The sequence below is a fragment of the Crocuta crocuta genome, unplaced genomic scaffold (assembly GCF_008692635.1).
Source record: "Crocuta crocuta isolate KB4526 unplaced genomic scaffold, BGI_CrCroc_1.0 scaffold1079, whole genome shotgun sequence".
Lineage (NCBI taxonomy): Eukaryota > Metazoa > Chordata > Mammalia > Carnivora > Hyaenidae > Crocuta > Crocuta crocuta.
This window is the reverse complement of record NW_027529995.1, coordinates 470607-490674: the sequence shown is the minus strand read 5'-3', so window position 1 is coordinate 490674 and position 20068 is coordinate 470607. Positions and strand designations below refer to the sequence as shown.

Below are 20068 nucleotides of genomic sequence, written 5' to 3'. Positions count from 1 at the left end.
CCCTCCCCCCTCCCCCCGCCTCCTGTCCATCCATGGGGCAGAATCCCGGCCAGGCCACAGGAGGCTCCTTACCATGTGGGGGTTGTCGTAGTAGACGGCGATGGAGCGGAGCTTGGGGGAGACACTGCAGCTCTCGGTGAAAAGCCGCCCAGTCTCGCTGTAGGGCCCAATGTGAAACTTGTAGGCCACAGTGACGTTGCGGATGGGGGGTGAGCCAGCACTCACCACCACCCCAGACAGCAGCCCTGAGTACCCAGCAAAGGCCAGGAGTGTCAGCAGCAGCAGCAGAGTCAGGCCCCCGATCAGGCCTAGGAGGAACAGGTCAGACATGGCTCTGTGCCCCCAACACTGCGCCCCCAAGACAGCTGCAAAAGAGACAGGAGGGAGAGGAGGCTGGTAGCCTGCTCTGACCAATGTGCCCACCTGCCCGCCAGCCACTTCTGGCCCAACTTCAGCCCTGCCTGTGTGCTCTGACCCAGGAGGAGGAGGGACCAGGGTGTTTACACACAAAGTGACCTAGAAGAGAGCAACAAAGGATGACTGAAGCCACAAGCCTCTTTATTTCTTAATCACAATTGTTGAGGCTCTCAGAACAGCTCTGCTTGTCAGCTGGTAGCCTTGGTCACACCTGGGGAAACTGAGTCATAGAGAACAGGAGTGAGTCAGCCATGGACATACTCTAAGCCCTGACCAGCCTCCCTCAAGATGGGCAAGACCACCAGTTTGACTTTTCCCTGCATTACCTCTTCCTTCCCACACCAGAGCCACACTGCCTGCCCGGCCTCCCAAAGCCTTATGGACCACTGTCAGGGGGAGGATGGGCAAGTGCCAGGGTCCAATCATTTCTTAACAAATAGGAAAACCATAAGGAACAAAACCCCAGGGCTTTGAAAATGTACCACAGGAAGAGACTTTCATAGGAAACTCTCCTTTGCTAAGCACATTTGGCCTCTGCTATCCAGCAAGCTCACTCATCCAGAACCAAGGAAAGATCGGATCAAATCAGTCAATGCAGCCAGAACAAAGTCCAGCACTGTGCTTCCCAGAGTTGAGCTACTGGTGCTAACAAGCTGCATCTCACTTTTCCAGCCCATAGATTAGAAACAACAAAGAGGAGGAAGACAAGTTTGTTAGAAATGGAAACACACCAGGGGGAACAATTACTTATCCCTGGCCAAAGCAGTTCATCCCATGGGCACGGTGTGCCAGCCTAGAGGGAGCCATAGCTGGGTCCACTTGCTGCCCTATCCCTTGCTCCATCAGCACCTCCAGGTGTTTAGAATTACTTTTTATGGTTTTGATGTTGCAACCCCACTTCCTCTACTAGGTAGTTCATGGAAAGGCATCCTGGGGTGAGGTGAAAGGTTTTTTTTCCTTTTTGTGTTTATGTCATTTATATGACAGTTGTCCCTCCTCTCCATTGGCCTTTCCTCATTCCTCCTTTTTGTATGGTACAAGCAATAAAGACACTCATTTCAAGGAAAACAACAACTACAAAGAAACAGAGAAGCTATCCAAAAGCAGGGCCAGGAACCCAACACAGAGGCTGGTTCAAGGCAGACCATCCAGCCCTCCACTAAGCTAGGGGCCAGAGGCCCAACCCTCTTAAACAAAGGGCTTGATTTGGGTCCCGGGGAGGGGGGGGGGATCAACAGTTTAAAGAGGAAGGGAAACTGTAACCCACTGGAGGAACATTCTCACTCCAAGTATTTAAAACTAACATTTAAAATTTAAAATATTTGGGGTGCCAGGATGGTTCAGTAGGTTGAGAGTCTGACTCTTGATTTTGGCTTAGGTCATGATCATGGGGTCATGGAATCAAGCCCCATGTCAGGCTCCATGCTGAGCATAGAGGCTTCTTCAGATTTTCTCTCCCCGCCACCACCCTATCATTCCCTCTATCCCTCTCCCCCATTCGTGCACTCTTGCTCTCTCTAAAATATAAATAAAAATTTAAAAGATTTTGGAGGTGGAAATCAATGCTTCAGCCCTATGGAAAACTTAGCTCTATGGAATAATTTGTTTCCTATGGGTTCTGGGTGTCAAAATTTTTTGATGAAAAATGGTCTTTGTGGAGTCAATGTACACATAGTGTTTGCCTTACAAAGAGGCAAACTAAACTCCTAAACCTTTGATGTCACAGCATGGAGGTGCCTCTCACTGGTCTTAGCCATCCCTGTTCCTGCCCCACAGGTGTGCTTTTTTTTGGATGTATTCACTCGTCTTGCCTCCAGTTAGTTTCATTCCTATTTTCTCTGGTGATAATGATGATGATAAATCTTTCACTTACTATAGTGTAGTACGAATCTACAGTACTTACTATACGCCAGGCACTACCCAAATGTTGAAACACAGCTACTTTATTAACCCTCGGAACAAGGTAGGAATGGATCAGGAGGTTAAGAGACTTGCCCAAGGTCACACAGGTACTAAATAGAACCACCTGGACCAAAATGCAGGCACTAGGAGCCCAGGCAGTCTGACTCCAGGCTACCATTTCCACTTTCTCCTCCCTGGTGACAGGATTTCCAGAAAAGCTCAAGCATTTAATCCATGTTGGGACATCTCTGAACCCAAGGCTCTCAGCTGGAAGCTCTCACTCAGCAGCTAGGTCTCCCAGTTGCCTTGAGAGTGACCATCCCTCACTTTGACCTACCCTCTCGGGTGCACACTCCCTGTCCACCTCACAGAAACTTAGTTCCCACCTCCCTCTTCCTCTCACCTCTGAAGTATTCAGAAGAGAGGGAAAATGCACCCCAGAGCTTAGGTCTGCACAGGAGGGAGGCAGGGCAAAGTCTATTTCCCCGTACTCAAGAGAAAAGGCAGGAGAAGGGGTGAGGAAGCTCACCTGAAAACCCAGGCTCACTTTTAGCAACTCATGGCATCCAGCGCCGCAGGGACCAAATGCTCCAAGTGCTTCAGTGCTGGAGGCAGAGAGAAAATCACCACTGAGCTGGGCACCATGCCCTGTTTCCCTTTCGGGGAAAGCCCACTAGGGCCTCTACAGGAACTCCCTCCTCACAAGGCTGCACCTCTACCTCGTCCTCCTACCGCTTACGGAAATCAGAAGCCAAACTCGAACTCATAATGTCAACTCGTCACTGGGGCCGTGCTTATGCCCCTGTTCTTACAGAGCTCTCTTCCTGGAGGGTTCCAGCCACTGTACCTGGCTCTGAACAGCCCGTGTCGCTGACATCGGTTTCTCCTCGCGTCAGAGGCCGGGGGTGGTCACCTCTGACCCGGGCCGGCGAGGGTCTGGGCGGGCGGTCTCGCAAGGGCTTCCTGAGGCTGCTCACTTGCGCCGCGGCAGTGGGCCGGGCCCTTAAACTTCGGTGCCAGCGGAGCGCGGTAAGACCTGGGCCTGCGCGAGACTGAGATGCGCCGCCTCCTACTCTGGGCTTGTAGCCCTGCTCACCCGCGCCTCGCTTATTTACCCAGCCCCTTTCTTTTCAACCACGACCTCTAGGGGCCTCACACACCTCCGTAACTTAAGAGACTCTGAAGTTTGCAGCCCTGGCAGCGACGCGCGGCCTCCGGGGATAGGGGCGGAGTTAAAGTACAGTTTTTGCCTCAGTTCCCCACCCCCACCTCCCCACCCCCGCTCTGGCTCCTCTGGCTCCGGGCGTGCCCTGCGCCCGGGGCCGAAGCCGGGGCGACGCGGGATGGTAGGCTGGTCCAAGGTCGCGTTCGGGCCCTTGGACCCAGCCGGGGCCAGCTGTGGGCGAGAAGAGATGCAAAGAGCGGCCTGGGCTGCGGGAGTCACGAAGGGGACGCGGGAACCCCTGAGGTCGCGCCAGGGCGGACAGAGGTTCCAGGCCCTCAGCGCTCGTGAGGCCGCCCCAGCGGGGACGCCTCTCCTCCAGCCCGGCCCTCACCTCAGNCAGGCGGCTCCAGGGTAGGTCGCGGAGCCTGCGCGCGCCCGTAGCGCACGCTCGCTCCGCCCCCTCTCGCGGCGGGACGTGGCCGTGGCCGTGGGCGCGTGCGCGCGGGACCCGGAGGGCGGAGGGCGGAGGCCGGCCCTGCCGGGTCTCCATAGCACCGAGCAGCGCCCATCCCCCGGAGCTGTCAGGGGCGGAGCCCACTCAGCACTTTCTTGCCTCCCACAAACTTACCCGGCCCTAGGCGTGGGGGCGGGTGGGTGGAAGTCTGCCTGGTGGCCCACAGTAGATAGCTGGGCTGGGCCCAAGGAAGCCCGCACCAGAGTGGAGCGTTTGAAGAGGCTTGGGAAATTCAGCACAGCAGTATCAGCCTCTGGCATTTATTTGTACTACCCTTCGTCCTGCCACTTCCTTTCACTGTAACTTCCCAATAGACCTGGGAACCCAGCAAGTCATGGCTACTTGCCCCCGTTTTACAACTGAGGAAACTGATGCCCAACTTGGACTCAGGGAAGAAGCTAGTGGATCCAACTTCTGGAACAGCACAATTAGTCATGCCTCCAACACTCCACCCACCCCACTCCCAACCACAGGAGTGGCCATTCATCCACCCAACATTTACTGAGTAGCACGCCTTGCCAGGACAGTTCTAGGGGCTGAGGATACTGAAGAAACAGAACCAAGGCCCTGCCCTCTTGGAGCTAAGCAGGAACCGCCCCCTTCCAGTCTCCTCCCAGAGCCGGGGAAGTGCCTGGGTTGCCTTTCTGGCTTAAGGTATTCTAGGTAACTCCCAGATCAAGTGTAAGCTCCTTGAACATAGGTTTAATCTTCAGCTCATATTTCTGAGACCTACAAACTACAAAGCACTCTTCTAGAGCCCTAAAGATAAAACTCTGCCCTCCTGAGAGGCCCAGTCTTGCAGTGTAAGGGGTAGGAGAGGGAACAACTATGCTCCTAAGCTTGGCTACATGACAGGCTGGGCCAACAGGTACCTTGGTGCTCCTGACAAAGGACTGATATTTGGGAGGGGAATCATCTTACTGTGGATTCCACTACTGCACTAGCAAAGGGGCAGACTGAACACACAGAGGTGCGCATAATCCTGGCTTCCTTTCCCACTACTTCACACTGTTCCTTCCCAGGCAGGAAAGTATGACTCTCATCCACAGGGCCAAGCCTATCCCCAGCTCCCCAGGCAAACACTGGTAGAAAGAACAGCTAGCCCCTCACAGGCACTCAGGGCTGGGCTACCAGGGTCATGACAGTTCTGTTTTACTTATGAACATCAAACACATGATGCTCCATGCAAGTGGGCTATACACTTGGAAGCATTTCCTGTGAGATAAGGGCCAGTTCATGGTTCAGAGACAAGACAGCTTGTGCCCACTGTGTTCTCATGGTCATATTTCCTGTTTTTCAGAATCTGATGAGCTTCTCCCAAGAAACTGTTGTCTGGAGCTACTCTTTCCTCATCTTGACCTCTCTGCTCACTTCCTTCAGGCTGGCTGGGGAATTCCAGACGCCCACGTCAGAGTTCAGGGTGTGCCTTAGGAGCTTCACTGATTCTGTTGTCAATGGAGAGTCTGAGTCGGCCTGTGACTGAGGCTGGCGGCCACAAGCCCCCACTCCTCCCCTTCATCTCAGGCTGCTCCCAACAGAGCAAGCCCAACCTATGGTTAGGGGATATCCGCAAGACCACTGCTGGCCACCAGGGGGCAGCAGCCAAGACGTGGTCCTCTTCCCTCCAGAAATAAGTGAAGCAGACCTGTTTGCCTTAGCCATCTGCCCCAACACTCCACTCTCCCCCGGCCGCAACCCCCCTACCCCCCGCAATAGTACATATTCTCTCATGAACCCAGACTTGGCCTTTGTCTCCTCTTGCTTTTCTCTGTCCAAGAAACCCCCACAGAGCTACTTTAATTCTCCCTCTGTAAACTTCTAGAGACTCTTTCCATTGGGCTTCTCCCCTTACAGGGACCAAACTTGGAGACAAAGAGTGTACTGCCCTCACCTTCCCTTACCTCTCATATTCCAAAGCCCTGGGTAGTTCTCTGTGAGGCAATAGTTAGATCCACTAACCCAGATGACAAATGGAGAAGGCATATGCAGTATAAGATAGTCTACACACCCTGCCACCAGCCATCTTCCATCCTCTGAAGGCACTAATGCTGCACCCAATCCCCAAACCCCCACAGTCTGGTTAGGGCTGCCCCAGCAGGACCATCTAGCTTCAAGCCACTCTGAGTCAGCTTCGGTGTTTCCCCTAGAGCCTGGAAATGTGGTCCTCTTCAGGTGAGTGAAGGCAGAAAAAGCTTACTGAACCCCATTGCAACAAAGAGCCTGCTAGCAGTCTGCCCTCTATTTCCACCTCTCTCCCCCAGCCCACACACACCAAGTGCATTCCCAGTGCCCAGGATATAGTTTATATCCCTTTCACCACCCAGTCAGCAAACAGCTGTTCAGACAATTCCTTGATCAAACAACACTGCCTTCTGGAGTTTAAATTTTATTTTACAAAAAGAGAAATAAAGAAAACTGATAGGCAGTTATACTGACTTACAATTGTTCTGTTTGTTTTTTTTTTTAAAAAAGTGACATGAAACACAAGTAAAAATAAATACGTCATAGAAACAGCCAGTTGCCCAGTCTCTGGGGCAGGAGCACCTGCCCTGCTGAGAGAGGAGGGAAGCCCATGATCACACCAGCAGCTGGAGCACCCAGACACAGATGCTCCTCAAAGCCAGGCGCAGCAGGTCCCAGGCCTCAGGGGGCGTCCTGAGGAAAGAAGACGGAAAACCAAAGCCAGGTGCCAGGTCCCTGGGGCCACTTCATACCCCCCCCCAACTCCTCCCGGCAGCAGTGTGGCCTTAGTGGTTATCCATTGCGACCCCCTCAACCCACCTGGACCCCCCTTCCCCTGACCCTTCTGGAGAGGGTACAGGAAAAAAAAAACCAGTCTTGGGCAGGCTGAGGGGGATTTTTCCCATGAGTCCCCAGCCCACCCTGAGTAACACAACCAGATAACAGTCAGTTTACACCCATGTGCACGAGTGCACACTCTCTCACATACACACACACACGTGTGCATGCACGCGCACACATACACATACATACACACACACACACCTGGGCTGAGCTCTCTTCCAGAGGAGGGTCCTGGGTCAGGTCACAGTATGAGGTCCCCTCTTCTGAATATCATCCCAGTAGTGGTAACAGAGTACCCAAATCTCCCCCAGCCCTCTGCACTACAGACTCTGCAGCCTGCCTGGCTACCTCTTCCCAATGCATGGGATTACTATATCCAAACAACCTGTGAGAGGAAAGGGGCAGACTCAGGTCCCTGAAGAGTGAAGGAGTTGGCCACTGCCTGCTCAGGAAGTTCATCGTTAAGACTTGGTATTCATAAAAGACCTAGGGCCAAGCTAGTAGCATAGAAGAGACATTAAGGGGTCACATCAGAACACATAGGGCAGAAGAGTCAGTAGGAGGGGACAGAGTCTGACAGTGGCTGATGGAAAGCGCAGCATTCTCAGGCTGTGAGGTGCAGATCTCCTGGGAACAAATCAGAGGAGGGACAGAAAGTCTTATGGGGGTCTGTTGGGGTAAAGAGCTCTTCTCTCAGAGTCTTCTTGGGAAAAGAATGATTTAGCTCGGTGCACAAGAGGCCACAGCTCAGAAAGGAGACTGGTTTTCTGAGGACTCACAGGGAACTGGAGAGCAGGAGGAAGGGGGTCATGGCCAGGAACACTAGGAAAAAGGAATGTATAACCCCCAGACCTTCCTTCCCCATGGGATGAGGACTCAGTTCCAGAGCAATGCCACAGCAATGCCAGGCTCAAATGGACTGAGACAAACAGCCTTGCTCTGCTGACAGCTTTGGGAATGACAGTCTCACCCAGACCACTAAAGTTTGGTTGTTTGAATCTATCAGCAAAACTTTACCCCAACTAACTGCTTCATGCTCTGGAGAGGTGAATTTCATATTTAGTTGTGAAATCACAAGTATATAGAGAGATACCACACACTAATTCCTAGGGAAGAGAGTTCCAAGGATCAGAAAGAGTTATCCTTAAGTCAGGAGATGAAGACAGAGATGCTCAAGAAGCACAACTTGAGGGGTGAGGACTTGGCAGATATCCAATGATCTGATCCAACATGGTTCACTTACTTTCTTACTGAAATGGCTACTTCGTCTCTGGTTCAATTTTTATCCACAAAAATATTAAGAAAAGGAAATTGAGCATCATTACAAATGGAAATCCTGAATCATTAAGTAGTACAATATTCCCTATGCTGAGGATTCAGGCTAAGTTAGATGGATCAAGTTTGAGAGGTCCTTGAAAACATCCTTTGGAAGACAATGGTGAGGGGAAAATGCTGAGGGGCCTGATCCATTGCACCCCCCACCCCCACCCTGCCCACATCACCCAAGCAACCCATTATCACCACCCTTCCCTCACTCAGGCCTGGATGGTGGTGGGAAGCCACCACCAAGTGTTTCTCATCAAAGAGGCTGTAAAACATGGTTCTTAGGCTCTGAGACATTTCCTGCTTCCCTCACACACATGCTCATGTTCGATGTGCATGCACACTTGCCTACCAGCACACATAAAGAGATAGCAGAAAAGTGTTTTTTCAGATTAAAAAACAAAAACAGAAAAAAAACCCAAAACATGAAACTGGTAGCATTCCAATTTCCCATGATCCCACCCCATAGCCTTTATACAAAATAAGCTGCTCATATCAAAGAAAGCCTTCTCTAGCCAGGTCAGCCTCCCAAAACTATCACCTCTTCTGACCTGAAGTAAGACCCAGCCCCTGGAATCAGTGGGTAGACAGCAGGTATGTACTGCCTCTCAGAATACCCATTGACTTCCCGGTACCTTAAAAGGCCCATCCCTCCAGTGACGGGTTTCAATTCTTTGCTGATAGTTTGAAGATTCTCAGAGACTGCTGCCGCGATTTCCTAGAGGCAGACACAGACACAATCCTCCTTCCCTAACACCACACACACACTCACACACACACACACACACACACACACACACACACATATCTCTGGGATCCCAGTGCTCTGGGGGCCTTAGAGGCATCAGTTGTAGCCCAGGCTGAGTGTGCTCTTCAAATCAGAGATCCAGGCTAGCTCGCTCCTACTGCACCAGCCTCAAACCTGAAAGCCCATTCCGAGTCCTTTCACCATCCATTCTTAGGATACCTCTGAAACAGAAAGCACTGGTTGAAACTGCTATTTTAAAATTATTAAAATAATTTGCATAGCTAAATTGTAGATCTAAGGCTTCTATGAGTAGGAGAGTTAAGTGTCTGACACGGTACCTACGAAAACAGAGAGGGAAAGCTCCTTAAGTTCCACTTTTGGTGCAACTGGTCAGCACACAAATGCACACACACACATGCATGTACCCCCATTAGCCATCTCCTTCTCTCTTCTCCAGGGACAATACCCCAGAATGTGCTAAAACCCTCCAGCAATGGAAACAAGCTGGTCAGAAGAGTTGCAGAAGCAGCTACTACTAGGGGAGACCTGGCTAAGCTGCCTCCAAGGCTGGGAAGAGGCAGGTGCAGCAGCCACCCAGTGAGGAGGGACCCATGAATAGGTAGCAAAACTCTAAAGCCAGACAGGTTTGTTCATCATAAAGAACTGCCTAGCAAAGTCGGGGGTGGGGGGAAGAGGGGGGGGAAGAGCCAATAGGAAGACAGCCAGTGTTTATGCTTAAAGACTAGATGCCCCCTCCCTTGCCACTGGCAACAAGAAAGAGGAGACCCAGAATGACTGATGTATTCTTTTAAGACAAAAGCCAGACTTAAGGCTCCTACCGAGGAAGGGCTGCTCTGTGTTCCTTCAAAGGGGACGGAGATAACAGACACCAGGCCACAGTGATCATCTGTCAGGCTGGGGAGGCCAAGACATTTCCTGATAAGAAATCCGCAGTCTATTCTCTCAACCCAGCAGTCACCTATGCAGAGTTTCACTATTCAGCATAGAGAGCCTATCTCTAAGGTCATCCCAGGACACAGCTCCAAATCTGGGGTCACTGACTTCCCAGTAGAAAACTCCACGATCCCAAGTTTAAATCTCTGTGGAATGAGTCTCACCCGCACTAACTATCCAGTCACAAGATTCTCTGATCTTCCTGAGAGGCCATTTTCTAGAAACACAGTTGTTTAGTGTAGACCTTGGTCAAGCATTAACTGTCTTTCCTTGGTCAATTCACCATATACCTGGGAATTATTTACCAGCAGCTATGGGATCTGGGAGATATTAACATTTCCCTTCCTATCTCCTACCCTCCTAAAATCCAACCCCCCCCCAAGAAAAACAAGACACATGGAAAAGTCCAAATAATAAATAATTGCCCATAAGAAATAAATTAACATGGAGCTTTCTAGTGGGGAAGGAAAGGAAAGGCCACAAGGATAAGCAGGTTGAGGGCTCAGTTCCATCCTTGTGAAGAAGGTCTTTCCTGGCCACAACTGCATGACGTCTTGCTCACATACCAAAGTGTTCCCCCTCTCCCAGCCTCTGCATACAATCTCACACCCTTCGAAGGGAGATCTGCTCAGAGACAGCCACTGGGGAAAGAGACAGAGATTGGCAATGCCCATTTTCTCTCATAATTTCCCCCAAATTCTAAAATAAATGTGGCTCTGAAAACCAGGGACTTGGGTTGGCTGGGCCTTCTCTTCATCCAGCCAGAAGGAAACTTGTGGGTTCCATGGCTCTTTTCCTGGACTCATCCCGATATTGATACTAATAGTTGCCATGAACCAACACACTCTTATTTCCATTTTTAAAAAGATAAATTCATCTTTTAGTTCCCCCCTTAGTCCCTTCCACCCTCCTCTCCCACCTCCACCCCTGCTGTTACATACAAGTACATAAAGACACACACACACACAAACACACACACACACACACACACACACAAACACACACACACCTGGTCTGCTTCTTTCTCACCCCTAGAAAGATTCCACTTCACATGAAATCTCATTCTGCTCTCCCTGCCCACCCTCCTTCACTTACCCTCCTTCCCTCCCCTCCCCTCTCCAGGCCAAGCTAAGTCACCCAGTAAGGCAGCTCTCTTGGGAGAGAATGTTCCCAAAGACAGAAATGGGATGTGAGCTTCTACACTCAGATGGCAAGCAAGCAAGCACACAGCATTAAGCAAGGCAGGCAGGAAGAGAGGCAGGCTGCCCTGCCTCTCCATTCCTGTTTTGGGTCCCTGATTTCCTGCTATTGCTGCTCTGTTGGATTATTTTGCCTCTTCTATTACATAGCAACAGAGCCCTGCCACTACAGTCAACCACCTTTCTTTGCCCTCTTCCTTTTCCCTCCTGCCAAGTGCCCTATTCTCAGAAAGCCCGGATTGCTGCCTTTCAGCTTGGTGGGCAACCTGCTGGGGGGCCCCAAGTGAGGTGGAGAGGGGCTCCCCAGCTATTTCCCAGTGACCTCTATTACATCATCGTCCTTATCCTCATCGTCATTGGAGCTGAAGCCCACCTCAGCAACCTCATGAGAGTCAAATGGAGGCACCTGGGACCGGAGGAGGCCGCCAGCGGGGTAGCCTGCATGTGGGGACATGTAGCCTGGGTAGACAGACATGCCCCGTGAAAGGTTGCTGGGTAAGACAGGGGAAGGAAAAGGCGCAAACATCCTCGGCTCGGACAGGAGTGGCTGTGAGAATGGGAGTGAGTAGCTGGGTAGTATCCCTGGAACAGACGGGTTGAGCATGAAGGTGGGGTTGCTGGCAGTGACTGAGGTAGCCGTGGAGGAGGAACTGACGGGGCCTGCTGGCACCAGAGGGTCAGTAGTCACTGGAAACACCAGGCGGGCATCTGCCAGCAAATTGGACAGCTGGTAGTAGGAGGGAGTACTGCCCATAAACAAAGAGTTCTCCCCAGCCTGGGAGGTGAAGGGAGCGGTGAGGTTATGATTTAAGGAGACGGGTGGCATGGCAAACCCGCCAGAAACTGGATACCCGTGTTCATACGGCTGCACGGGGGCTGGCAGGTGGCCCTTCCTGGACCGCCGGCGGGCAGACTCCTGGGCAGCAGGTGGAGTGGCCATCTTTCGCTTATGGCCCCGTAAGTCCAACACTGGGTTCCTGTCACCACAGGGCTGGCCGGTCACCAAGAGGGAACTATTGAGGCAATGACCCCCATGCCGAGGCTCAGTCCCGAGAGCTGTCCCAGGAACAGCACTGCTGTCCATGAGTTGAGCCGGAGGGCCAGGCAGGGTGGCATTGGAGCTTGGGGAGCTCTGTTGGGATTCCCTGGCGGCAGCCACATCTGCATACTGCTGGAGCTCACTGATGATCTCCGGACTGTCTGGAGAGACGGGCCTGGCCAGCCCCTCAGGGTCAGGGGCTTTGGGTGATGAGGCACTGTGTCTGCCGTTGCTTGTGGATTCCAGAGAAGGCCCCTGGGAACCTGGGGATAAAATGTAGGTAACTGAGAACCAGAATGGCCAGGGAGAGAAGGAGGGTATAGGAAAAATTCCATTAAAGAAAAACCCTTGTCCTGTGGTCCCTCAAATTCAAAGAGTTTCATATCCAAACATCACCACCCAGTCAACTTTTCCCAGTCACAAAGAAAGAAATCCTTTGATCTAGGAAACAAGTCTATGATAAGACACGTAACTTCTTTACACCTGAGGCCCCAATCTGTGAAACTGATCAAGGTGAATTCTAGGAGATAGCGAATATGAAAAGCTAAGACATCATTTCTGTCACAAGTTGGACTCTTCCTGGGGGCAGAGACAGCCAGTGGCTAAGACGGGAGGGAAAAGGAAAATGAAGTTTAAAAAAAGGCCCAACCCGGTTTAAAAACAAAACTGATGGGTGTGTGTGTGTGTTGGGGGGAGGGGGGGTGGGCATGGAGGAGGGCACTTGTGGGGATGAGCACTGGGTGTTGTATGGAAACCAACTTGACAATAAACTATTTAAAAAAAAAAGTCACTAACTCAAAAAAAAAAAAGAAAAGTAAAAACAAAATCCAATCCATGGCCATGAAAGACAACTGGAACTAGTAGGAATACAGCCTAGACAGTAGGTAATATTATGGAGTTTTATGCTATTGTTTTAGTGTCATAATGGTATTGTGGCTAGGATAATGTCCTACTCTTAAGAGAGGTGTGCTGAAGTACTGAAAGGTAAAATGACATGACATCTTCAGCTTGCAAATAGTTCCAATAATAGGAAGGGAGAGAGAGATAGAAGAAAGCTTATAAGAACAATAACAGTCATTGGATCTAGGTGCAGGGTACATGGGTGCTCACCGTGCTGTTCTTTCAACTTGTCTGGAGGTATGAAAATGTCCATAATAAAAGCTGGAAGCAAGAGCAATCTAGTGCTCATACTCCACAGGGGAAGGATAGATGAGAGTCACTCATGTAGAGGAGAACTTGGCCAGAGTTCCTAACACTGTTAATGTGCCACATATATACTCTTTGACCTGGCAATCCCACTTCTAGGAATTCATCCTATAGACATACCCACATAACTATGAACTAGTACTATTAAGAGGGGAGTGAAACAACTTAAATGTCCAAGGACAGAGAACTCAGTAACATGTTGTCTTATACCCATCTAACAACATCCTGTGCAAACTTCCAGTAAGGCACATCTAAAGAAATGGTAAGGAACAAGTACTGAGATACACTAGTGAGTGAAAAAATAAACAGTGTACTATAGTAAGTTAGCATCTGTTTTAAAAATATAGAGGGGGAGGTCTGGGTGGCTCAGTCAGTTAGGCGTCTGGCTTTTGATGTCAGCTTAGGTCATGCTCTCACGGTTCGTGGGTTTGTCGGGCTCTGCACTGACAGCATGGAGCCTGCTTGGGATTTCTCTCTCTCTGCTCCTCCCCTGCTCAAGGTTGCGCTCTCCCCCTCTCTCAAAATAAATAAACTTTAAATAATAAATAAATTAAAAATAAAAATACAGAGAAAACTTATGAACGTATATTTAACACATAGACCAACACACACATGCATACGAGTGCACACACACATTCCTGTACCACGTATATGTATAATATATCTCTGAAAAAAGCAAACGAGAGTAGCACTTTCAGGAAGGAGCAATAGATGGCTGAGAGTGTGGGGGGAGAAAAACTTACTTTTCACTTTACCCCTCTTATACCTTTTGAATTATGAACCATATACACATTATTCAAAAAATAAATTAATTACAAACAAAACAAACAAACAAATGCCATGTAGCTCAACAGAAAGTAGAAGCCACTTATACCTGAGGCAGCCATCCGACCATCTTCTGGGACCTTCGGTTTGCCAGTTGCTCGGACAGCAAAGATCCGCCCATCACTGGTGCGAATGTATGTCCCTAATGAAAAACAGGAGAAGACTGCTAGGAGCAGCTACACAATCAGCCAATCCTGGGAAACCCCAGGCCTAGGCATCATGGGCTGGGAAATAGCTATAAAATCAGGTCTCACACCCTTCTTGAGACCCCTGAAATGACAAGTGGACTGACTTGAGCTGTGGACCCAATATTACTCATTGACTCCATGAGACTGCATGACTACCATGTACAAGGCATTGTTCTAGACACTGAAGAACACATGACACAAAAGGGACCTGTCCCACAGGGCTCAACCTCTAGAGAAAGAGACAGACAATGATACGAGAAAATATCAGGAAAGATTAAAGGCAATGGAGAAAATAAACAGGATGCTGTGGAAGAGAGTAAGCTGGCTGCCTCGGTTCTGGATGAACTCCTCTGACAGGAGTCCTCTTAATCTGGGAGGAAGGAGACTCGTTGCCTCGACACCCTCTTCTACCTTGATAGGAATAATTCAAGATCAGCATTCTGTTCCCATAGGGCACCACCCTACCTTCTCTGTCTTTTGATCAATCAAAAGAGGAAGGTCAAGGGCTACCTCTGGGGTAGAGGTCAGCAAACTTTTTCTTAAAAGGTAAATTTATTTGCCTTTGTGGGCCAAAAGGTCTCTGTTACAACCATTCAACTCTGCTACTATAGCTGGGCATGGCTGTGCTTCAAACATTTTTATTTATGGACACTAAAATGTGAATTTCATATACTTTTTAGATGTCACAAAATATTATTCTTTTGATTTTTTTCAGACAATTAAAAATGTAAAATCCATGCTTAGTTCACAGATACAGAAACAGGAAGCAGGCTAGATTTGGCCCATGGGCCATAGTTTTCTGACCTGGGCTTTAGACTAGGAAGAACCTGATGAGGAGGCTGGGTAATTCTTCTCTGTGGGTCATATATTTCATGGCATCTTTTCCTGAGCCTAAAACGTACTTTGATCCAACAGACACTAGAGCAAAATCTCCTTGCTAAATAGCCTCAGGGAGCCTCCTAGTGAAGGCTGATATGAATGATAGGTTCAGATTGTATTCTGACAATGTCCAGTCCAAACTTCTCATTCTAGTAATCTCATCTCCCTCTATAAGCAGGCCAGAGGCAGTGGACTTTTTAAACTGCCACACTCAAAATGTCTGTCATGCAACTCACAGATACTAATTCATCCACCCAATGCATTTCCTAATTGAGACCTCCATCCCCGCTTTGAGCAAGTGTGTAAGGCAACACAATAATATACATGTTAGCTAATAACCCACTCCACAGCTCTTTCCCTCTACTTTCGGGCTCCCTGTATGCAGTGTTAAGTGCCAGGCATTAAGCTGTTGATTAACAAGGCTTCCATTTCAAGGGCATCCATCTCAAATAAACAAATTGTACCTGTAAGACCGATACTAGCTAAACAAGCAGATAAAGAACCAGACTGTGCCCACCCATGAAGTTCCCCTTTTAGAAAGCCCAGAGTAACCCAGAAAACTGAACCCTGAGTGATCTTGCTTTTTCCTTTCCGATGCCCTAATTCCTGCTCTTATGTTTTAAATTTACCAATAAAAGAGTAAACCCACAAAATTCTAACCACCCCAACTCCTGGACCCTAATAGAAACCCAGGTCTTCTCTCCCCCTCTCTCTACCCATTAATTCATTGTGTGGTTCTGGGGTGCTGTGTACCCCACCAGGACCGGTGAGTTATAAAGTTTGTTTTTTCAAACTCCACTGATGGTTGCTGCTGAGGTGCATCATGCAATCACAGTAAGAACCACAGGGCCAGTCCGGCCACCACACTGGCTCTGGGAAATGTCTGTGGGGGCTTGCCATGATTAGTACCCCACTAGGTAGTGCCCAGGCACTTCTAGCTGATAGCATCACTATCAATAGGCTGCGACTGATACAAAACATGGTGTTTATCCAAACCCACCTCAAGATTCTCCATAAAAACAAGGGCAAAATACAGGAATGGAGGGACCCTAACTCTCTTTTAAGCCACTGACAGATCTCTTTTGGGCCCACTCCAACTCTAAGCGTTTAGAAATGCTTCTTCTCATGCTTCCTCCACATGTGTCACTCTAACATAGGACAATTCCTATCCTCCCTCTAGCTCAGTCATATGTATTTATGCTTCCCAGTCCCACACTCTGAACCAAAGGCAAAGGATGGGCCCCTTGGTCAGGCTCTTACCTTTTGTCCCACGGATGATATGGATGCTCTCACCAGCATTAATTCTTGCCTGTACATCTGTGGAGCTGTTGAGTCCAGGAATAACAATATCTAGTGAAGATATAGACCTCAGAGTTAGATTATCTGACTGAGAGGGAAGGAAATGCAAAGTCTGTGCACACCCCTGTTCCTCAATGGCTTCCTTAAAGCCTCTCAGTGGAGCAGAGGTCTGAACCAAGGGAAAAGAAGCAAGCAGGCCTCCTCTCACAGTTGTCTAGCAAAGAAAACTGTAAGAACGTGAAACTTTATTTTTAAAAAAATCTGATCATCTTTCTGATCAATTTCCCTCGATTTAATTAAAAATTCATAGTTTTAGTTTGGAAAAAGTTCTAGTTCAAATGGTTATTTCTATGTTTGTTTTCCTCCTCCCTAAGCCATCTGCATCCATCTGCTCCACATCACTTTAGGCTCCAAAAGTGGCCTCAACCTCCTCCTTGCTGGCATTACTCCACACCTAACTAAAGAATAAAAAGTATGTTCAAGAATCAGTAGAAGTAGGATTAGAAGGGGCTCTCTTTTTGTTTTTAGTCATTTCACTTTTTTTTTTTTTTTTACAATGGACATATATTATTTTCATACTCAAAAAAACCAACTAAGACATTTTTATTAAAATTTATGTACCATCAATATTTCTAGATAGTAAGATGAAAAACAGCTCCATGAAATGCTTTCCTTCCCAATCCCAGAACCAACTGCAGAGACAGAAGTGCTGCCAGGCTCCTACCATTGGCCCACCATGCTCAATCCACATCAAACTCACAAAGAAAGAAGCAAGTGACATTCAGGTGTTCTAATTAATTAGGGAGGTTGACAGTTGTCCTTTATACCCAGTCAGGCAGGACTCAACACAGTCATATCCCTCTCAGACCAACTCTGTGTTCCTATGAAATTTCTACAATCTCTACAGTGCTCAGAGTCTATCCTATGTATCACATTTAAGAAAACCCAATTCCATGTTAGAATTCTTAAGATATTTTATTAGAATGCAAATTCCTCAAGATCAGGGACTATCTTCTCGATTTTTACCCATAGTGCCAATGTAGTAAGGCCTAGAATATGAAAGGTGTTTAATAAATACTTCTTGAAAGAACAAAGTAAGTTTAAAAGGGACAGGTAAGCCTGGAAGAGGACCTAGGAGTTCCCAACCTGTTGTGGTGACCACCTTCTGCACAAGGACCCCCGCGCGCTGTAGGTAGTTGATCGGGAAGTTCATGGCTGGATTTGTGCTGGAGGCAGAGCTTACACTGCCTCCCAGTGGGACATGCCGGGGCATCATGGGGATGGGGGTGGACTGCACAGGACGAACACTGGCCACAGGCTTCTCATCACTCTTCAGTGTTGGCTGCCTGTGAGAGAAAGACAAATGCATTAAGAGATTTCAGCAGAACAGCCCTCACCTTTCTGCAAAGGCCGCAGAGTTTCTCCAGATTCCCCCATTCTACAGTCTCAGTTGCTAATGAGAAGGATCAGAAGAACCTGCAGAGTATGGCCAACTGAAAAGGAGAGTAGAGGCAGGACCGAGACAGAGTGGCAGTGAAACATACAGCCTCTTAGAGTCAAAGAAGAATCAGACGTCAGCAGAATAATACCTTTCTGGAGATCTGAGGTGACATTTGCTCCTCTAGCATTTGGACTGTCTACATACATTAGGGATTAGTCCTTGAAGGGAAGTTGGGAAAAGGTAAAGATGCAATAAGAGAGGAAAAGTTCTTCAGAACATAGTACATGCCAAGTTGAAGCCAAAGAGGTGGAATTTTCTTTCTCACCCAAGGAAAAGGCCACGTGATACCACATGTTCAGGTGATCTTGAGAGAGCACCTGTTCAATATCAACCATCTTTATTCTCTGGAACCTCTGGCTTCAATAAGTAATGCAGACACCTCTTTCTTCCATGTAACCTTTCATTGGGCTCCTCTTGGAACCAGTGTCCAAAGTGCTCCTCTAGTAATGACCACCACAAAAGCAGCAGCAGCCAAAACGCTGTTCATAGAGCCCTGGTCTCTGAATGGCACACAGCCATGACCAGCCTAAGCACTGTTGTGCATGTCTTACACTGGCATGCCAAAATGTTACCCAATGGTCAGTGACACACTCCTCATTCTTCACCTTCCTTTCAAATGAATGTTGGTACCTTGAGAAAACTTCTCCTGATTTAAGATTTTTGAAATTAAGACCCTGTCTCTAAGTTTGCTGAAATTTCTGCCTTTTATCTTCAGTCTTGGGGGGTGACCTCCTTGGACTGGTATGTTTTTTCTTACCTGACCAAAGAACATTGCTCTGATGTTGCTACAGGTACCACTGGGTAGCCCTCTGGGCCCTGTGGACTCCCACATTCCCAGATAGACTACACAGCACAGTAAGCTTTCCAGGTCTGAATCTTATTTCCTCAGTCTGCCCAGGGTGGCTTTGCAGGAGCTAGGGATCCCAATGAGATGTCAGCTGGGAGTCTTCCCAGAATCCAAAGTCAGATCAGGGTAAAAGTCAGGGTAACAGGAACCTAGCCTAAGCCTCCTACTGTAGCAAGGACATTGGGCAGAAAGCCTTCCTCACATATACCCAGAAAGGAGGAAGAATCAACAAGATCATGGTATGGCTCCCACAGAGCCAGACATGGGCCACAAAAGCCCAGAGCCCAGCCCATTTGTTATATCTTCTCCCGACATGGCTTTTCTCTCCCTGGGTTTAGGCTTAGTCCATTTCTGTTGTTGCATGGGAAAGCCCAGAAAAGAGAAATAAAGGGGAGGAGGACAAGAAAGGAGAACATTCCCAGCAATAGTATCTTGGAAGATGACACAAAATAGTCTGAAGGTTTTGAAAGAGAGTAACATTTTTCTTGAATAGCATCTTGTACATAAAAAGTAGCAAATTTAGGGTGCCTGGGTGGCTCAGCCAGTTAGGCGTCTCTGTGGCTCAGGTCGTGATCTCACCGTTCATGAGTCCAAGCCCCACGTTGGGCTCTGTGCTCATAGCTCAGAATCTATAGCCTGCTTTGGATTCTATGTCGTCTTCTCTCTGCCCCTCCCTTGCTCATGCTCTGTCTCTCTCAAACATTAAAAAAAAAAAAAAAAAAAAGCAAATATACTCACCGAAAGTAGTCTTAATGTAAAATTTACATGGCTTCAGTTCCCTTAGAACCTCATTTGTCAAGTTTGTTTTTTTTGTTTGTTTGTTTGTTTTTTAACATGGAGTCTTCATAAGAAAAAAGTTTTAGGGGCACCTGGGTGGCTCAGTCGGTTAAGCATCCGACTTCGGCTCAGGTCATAATTCAAGGTTCGTGAGTTCTAGACCTGCGTTGGGCTCTGTGCTGACAGCTCAGAGCCTGGAGCCTGCTTCAGATTCTGGGTCTCCCTCGCTTCCTGCCCCTCCCCCACTAATACTCTGTCTCTCTCAAAAAATAAACATTAAGAAAAAACAATTTTTTTAAAGCAAACCACTCAATCAGGCAGCCAATCTGGTAAGCCCTATGAGGTACTCTGCCTTAAAAAAAAAAAAAAAAAAAAATTAAACACATAATGTTTTGTAATTTCTTACAAAGAGCCTCTTTGCTTAGCAATTGGTTTCTATCGTGTTCATACTTGGGAAGCTGTATTCAAGAAAAAGATTGG

General features: G+C 48.4%; 2 protein-coding genes across 4 annotated transcripts in view; both read right to left on the bottom strand.

Annotated features, from left to right (window-relative positions):
* TEX264 (testis expressed 264, ER-phagy receptor) overlaps positions 1-3874 on the bottom strand; it is a 31464-nt gene extending 27590 nt beyond the window's left edge. The window contains exons 1-3 of one of the 3 annotated variants that reach the window (XM_077763374.1): positions 3167-3874; positions 2849-2924; positions 73-365 (exon numbers count right to left, since the gene is read on the bottom strand). In XM_077763374.1, coding sequence (XP_077619500.1) covers positions 73-330 — 258 coding nt within the window. In that variant the 5' untranslated portion in view covers positions 331-365; positions 2849-2924; positions 3167-3874. The remainder of the gene's footprint in view (positions 1-72; positions 366-2848; positions 2925-3166) is intronic. The other 2 variants (XM_077763375.1, XM_077763376.1) reach the window with 2 other exon arrangements.
* Positions 3875-10943: 7069 nt separating this feature from the next.
* Positions 10944-20068, bottom strand: part of RAD54L2 (RAD54 like 2) — a 110942-nt gene continuing 101817 nt past the window's right edge. Inside the window, exons 20-23 of the mRNA XM_077763373.1 lie at positions 17610-17809; positions 16425-16514; positions 14147-14239; positions 10944-12329 (exon numbers count right to left, since the gene is read on the bottom strand). Of these exons, the coding sequence (XP_077619499.1) occupies positions 11335-12329; positions 14147-14239; positions 16425-16514; positions 17610-17809 (1378 nt within the window). The 3' untranslated portion in view covers positions 10944-11334. The remainder of the gene's footprint in view (positions 12330-14146; positions 14240-16424; positions 16515-17609; positions 17810-20068) is intronic.